Consider the following 5,557-nt stretch of genomic DNA (forward strand, 5'->3'; position numbering starts at 1 on the left):
GCATCAAGTTTCAAAATTTAAGGTACGTTCGCCCCTGTAATTTGAGCGAATTTTGGTTTACCCCCCTGCCATATCATCTATTTTGTACAGCCAAAAGTCACGCAAAACCAAAGAATCTTCAAATTACAAGGTTGGAATCTGAAGTTTTTTCTTGCAGGGGTGTAAACCAAAACTCACCCAAATCGCGGGGGGGGGGGGGGGGGGGGGGGGTAAACGCCATTTTACCCTTTTTTTAGAGGATTATCATATCTTTTTTGTTCTCTGTTTTTTATGCAATCTCTCCTCTGTTCTATACAATCTATCCTTTACGATCCTGCTATCCCACTTTTGGGGTCGGCTGCTCCGTGCCGCTATCCGGTATTGACTAACGAGATTCTAACTATACTAGTAGTCTAATACTAGATTTTAAATCAGAATTAAATTATAGAAGAAAACAAATCAATACATAAAGAAATATGAAACTGATCCTAACTCCTAAGAGATATTGTCAGATATTTGGTCTAAGATACAACCCAGCTATTTTGAGAATTTTTTCATATATTGTTATCCTCCCCCTCTTGCTAAAGCTTATTAAGCTCTAACTAAGCTTATTGTTACAAAATACAAATAAACCATCAGGGATGAATATATAATACCAGCTCCAAATAATTTGGCTGGAAAGATAACTCAGCAAGATGGTTGAAATGTAATGATTGTCAACCTGAAGTGATGGTTGAAATGTTGCATTATTGTATAACCAAGGAAGAAGAGACTTTTGCTTGAATGATCGTCAATACTAATATCCTAGCATACAATTACACACTTACTAAAACTTCAAATCCACTAAGAACATTTTAAGGGTTTATCCTCTAAGACTGTTTAGGAATGGCATAAAATAAAATAAAAAAATTGAAATTAATTTAGGTTGGTGTGCATGACAACCGTGGATACTTTCTTAACATGACTTTTCGCTGAATTGGAGATATTGTCATTGATACGGCTATTAATGCGAGGCTAGTACGACTGATGGCTAAACTAATTCGCAATCAAGGACTTTGCCAGAAATAACCTGTGTGCAAAATTTGCTATATTTGTTTATCTTCATTTCGTTTCAGGTTTAATGATAACTTAAGTGCAAGATTCTTATATTTGTTTATCTTCATTGCAGGTTTAATGTTTTGTTTTGACAGGATGTGGTTGGACATCAGATGCCAGCTTGTAGGGTTATTTTTCTCCCTGCAAGGATATGGTGGCAAATGTTTATGTTGTTGTAAAAAAAAAACAAATTTTCTCAGTTATATAGCTGTAAGAGGAAAGATTGCTTTACTGGCTTCTGCTCTGATGCTTTCTGTTTCAACCTTCTTGGCAAGAGAGAAGAATGAAGAAACTACAAGCATGATGGTGCAGAAAGGCTGAAGATAGTTGCAATCGGAACACAAATAGAATTCATACATCAATTCCATTCATCATTGTTATTCTAACCCATCTGCATTCATTGTTGCATTTTTTAATTTAGGGCTTTTCCCCCTCTTGACTGATTCCTCTCAAATCAACTTTTGAAGGAATCAGTAGATATAGTATTGCTTGGTAAGGGAGGTTTTTGCTAGTCTGCCGTTTTTTAGAGTGAACTTGAGGCAGCAGGAGTTATAGGAATTACTTTGGATATTTTTATTTATTTTTTAAACAAGGAATTACTTTTTATGGCACTCACAATCGGGAATTATTTTGGTCTTTTTATGTTCAAACCTCACCCTCTCCCAAAATCGCGCAGAGTTCTAATGGGTTATGTGATCAAATTTCACAAGATGTGAAATGCATGATTGTTGCATTTGTAAGCTTCAGTCGGGCACATATATTTTCCGGTGGATTCTAAGGTGAGAGCGCAATTAAGTCCTTCACCAGTGGTCCACTTTTATATATCATCAGATTTATTTAAAGGTCTAGATTAAAAAAAGTGAGAACACGTATGTCTTTCCTCACACAATCCTTCCTCCATCTACTCTCCCTCTCCCTCTCCCTTCAGTCTACCCCCAAATCCAGCCACTGCCAATGGATCTTCCCCAAACAACCATCTACAATCCCGTCTCCACCCACCTGTAGTATTTGACATAAATTCCTTAAAATTTGCTGCTTGTGCAGAAGTAATGTTTATGTTATAACAGTGGTGTGTCTAAAAGAGTCAACAGAATTATTCAACTAACCCATTTATATTTTTTTTTGAAGAAGTTAACCCGTTTATATGTTAATTCGTTTATTCAGAGGCATTTATTAGGAGAGTTAATTCACCAAGTCACCATGTAAGTTGCAGAAAGTGGGTTTCGAAGAGTCAACATTTCCATCTTTTTTTAAATCAAATTTGAGAATTGTTTATTAGCAAGAAAAAAAATGACAATTGTTAAATTAATCCAATTGGGACTGAAACTATCATTTTTCTTTGGCTTAAGGATGCAGAAAATGAGACAAAAATGAACGGGAGATAGAGTGAAATCGGCTTGCGAGAGAGAAACACAATACCATAATCGAGTGTGCCAATCAATATGGAAAGGTTATTACTTTTCTATCCTATGAGTTTCTTGCAAGCCCTATTCGGATTCTAAAATCCAACATGATTTAGCGTGTTTTCGAGGTTTTACATGAAAAATATTTTTTAGTTAAATTAATTTTTTGATCCTATAAATATATCATTTTTTTTTTGGCAAAGTAACCATTAACATGAATCTAGTCATCATTACTATTTATTTTAAGAGTAATAATAGTTACTAGTTGTACGTATAATAAAGGGTTATCGTCATTTTAAAATATATCGAGTATCGATTTTGATTCTCAAAAAAAAGATAGGATGTTTTGGTCGTCCTAATTTTTTTTGTTTCGTTTTTGGTCTCTAATGGTTCAATTTACATATCAATGTCACAACTATGCCCCTTTTGTGTTCAAGATGATGTGTACAAGTTATGTCAATTTGTTATGTTCAACCATTGTACCCTTAAAAAAAAAGATTCAACCATTGTAACATAAAAAAAATGTTCAACCATTGTATGTCCATATTATGCAATAAATGTCAAGGACATGTTAACTTTATGTCTATTAAAGAAAGACATGATCAATGCAAAGCACGGAAATTAATGAGGGAAAAATAAAAAGTAAGGTTATTGACAAACACTAGCCGTTGCGTTTTTACCTTTTGTGCTATAAGGTTGGTGAATTCCACAACGGCTAGTTAGTACCATCGTTTCATTTTAAATCAACCAAACCCTCTTCACAATTCACCATCTTCTTCTTCACTTCCATATTTTCATTTCTTCTTCTTTCTGTGACCGATTCGATTCATTTGATTTTCATGGCTACCATCAATGGGAACACCGATGCTGCTCAACCCATTGTTGCTCCAACAAAACAACCTCTTCCTCCTCCTAAGTCCGTTGATTCCACCTCTGTTCTCAAAAGGTTTCTCATTCACCTATTATTAAATCTCTCTTTTACTTGTTTTTGTTTCATGTCAATATGTGTTAACTTGTGTTTTTTCAATCGCTTCATCACACTTATGTTCTTTTTAAAATAATGTATGCTGACATTCAAAGTAATACCGACGACATCATACATTAGCATGATCAGTGGGTCTTTGTTGGCTTGTATGCATTCTTAGATGAGGACTTGTGTGATCCACATCAATGGCACACGGTGTCCCTGCAGAGTGCACCGACACCTTATACCGTTCATGTGGGTCATTCGGGTCAGTTTCCAAAGTGACATAAAAGCGAACAAATGATTGTGATAAATGGTGTCGATATCACTTTGAGTAATAGCACAACATTATTGTATACTCCCTCCGTCCCGTTTTATCTGAGCCAGTTTGGATTTTCACACAGATTAAGAAAAATGTATAAATAAAGGGGAAAGTGGAATATATTGTACTGGGAATGATGAAAGTAGTATTAATTAGAGTTATATTGTATTGGGAATGATGAAAGTTGTATTGAAAATTGAAATGACTCAGTTATTTTGGGACACTTTTTTTTAGAAAATGGGTCAGATATTCCGGGACGGAGGGAGTATTTAATTAGTTTCATTATTTTCTTAAATTACTACAAGTGTCTAAGTAAGTGGGCATCCATTTATGTGTTACGGCTACATAGATCAACTGTGATGCCTTGTGTAGCTTAGTTTTTTCAAATCAATGAGTTAACCATTTCTTAACTAGTACTCCTAACACTAGTTAGCAAACCCTTATTATTATTGTCATTTGTAACAGCATTTGATTTGATTTGATTTGATTCTAACACGTTCTTTGTTTTGTGTTGGTCCAATTTGATTTGTGTGTTGAGCAGATTGCAGTCTGAATTGATGTCTTTGATGGTAAGCTTATATCAACTATCATTAATCATTATTGATTCTAACACGTTCATTATTGTTTTTGAGGCTGCTTGTTTAGAATCACAGTGACGCCTTAATTTTGTTGAGGTTCAGAGTTTTTGCCAAAGTTACATTCGCACATTGTGAATCAAACATGTATTTAGCTAATAGTGTGGATCAGTTGAAAACATAGATATTAATGTTTTGCATTTTTTGTGATTGGACTGTCAGATGAGCGGTGATTCTGGTATATCTGCTTTTCCTGAGGAAGACAACATATTCTTGTGGAAAGGAACAATAACAGGAACCAAAGATACAGTGTTTGAAGGCACAGATTACAAGTTATCACTTTCTTTTCCTAATGATTACCCTTTTAAGGCTCCTAAAGTCAAGTTTGAAACTACCTGCTTCCATCCCAATGTTGATCTTCATGGCAATATATGCTTGGACATACTTCAGGTAATGTGAAATCATCTAAGGAACATTTTAATGAGCATTTGTTGTTGACCTTGTTTTGGCTTGGCATACTGATCTTATTTGTTTGTTTGTTTGTTTATAGGATAAATGGTCATCTGCTTATGATGTCAGAACAATTCTACTGTCCATCCAAAGTCTTCTTGGAGGTAGACACAATGATTGAAAATTTTGTGCACACTTTAATTAATTGTTTTCTGAAATTTATATGCTGTTAACAAGTTTTTCATATGCAGATATATGTGTAAAACTATTTTAGGCTTGCACCGTATACAAATTAGATTAGTGTATTCTTTGTACTTTTCCTAACTTTTTTTTAACTTTTTAATAATGTAGAGCCAAACATTAGTTCACCACTAAATCCACAAGCAGCACAGCTTTGGAGCAATCCAGAAGGTAATAGTCCTTCAATCATTATGAGTCTTGTGATGGATATAATTTGTGAATCTCAAATATAGTTATAATGATTTTTGATGATTTGTTATACAGATTACAGAAAGATGGTGGAGAAGTTGTACAAAGCTCCAAGTGCTACTGCTTAGTCGATCTTTGGAAGTCTTATCATTCAAGTTGGAGAAAGGCTCTTTTCTGTCTGCTCTAGAGAAGAGAAATGATGAAAACCCATTTAGTTTTAGGTGATCCATTTATTTTGTTATGCTCTGATGTGGTCCGTTTTTGAAATCTTTTAACAAATCATTTTATGTTTTCTCTTCATATTGAAAGTTAAATTATAATACATGATTTTTTGCCCTGA

At 34.4% G+C, this 5,557-nt stretch overlaps 1 protein-coding gene across 1 annotated transcript; it reads left to right on the plus strand.

The window, feature by feature from the left end:
* Positions 1 to 3,244: 3,244 nt before the first annotated feature.
* UBC20 (ubiquitin-conjugating enzyme 20) lies at positions 3,245 to 5,557 on the plus strand. Its single transcript, XM_085702961.1, has 6 exons — positions 3,245 to 3,423; positions 4,305 to 4,332; positions 4,561 to 4,788; positions 4,889 to 4,952; positions 5,140 to 5,199; positions 5,293 to 5,557. The coding sequence occupies exons 1-6, from the start codon at positions 3,317 to 3,319 to the stop codon at positions 5,343 to 5,345; spliced, it is 540 nt and encodes a 179-aa protein (XP_085559087.1). The 5' UTR covers positions 3,245 to 3,316; the 3' UTR covers positions 5,346 to 5,557.

The sequence above is a fragment of the Medicago sativa genome, chromosome 4 (genome assembly GCF_051527215.1).
Source record: "Medicago sativa cultivar Bolivia chromosome 4, Bolivia_mono, whole genome shotgun sequence".
Taxonomy (NCBI): domain Eukaryota; kingdom Viridiplantae; phylum Streptophyta; class Magnoliopsida; order Fabales; family Fabaceae; genus Medicago; species Medicago sativa.

Excerpts from the sequence above, each read along its gene's own strand:
- UBC20 (XM_085702961.1), top strand. The coding sequence starts at position 3,317 with ATGGCTACCATCAATGGGAACACCGATGCTGCTCAACCCATTGTTGCT. Across the intron at positions 4,333-4,560 it reads CTGAATTGATGTCTTTGATG|ATGAGCGGTGATTCTGGTAT; the intron begins GTAAGCTTATAT and ends TTGGACTGTCAG. Across the intron at positions 4,953-5,139 it reads CATCCAAAGTCTTCTTGGAG|AGCCAAACATTAGTTCACCA; the intron begins GTAGACACAATG and ends TTAATAATGTAG.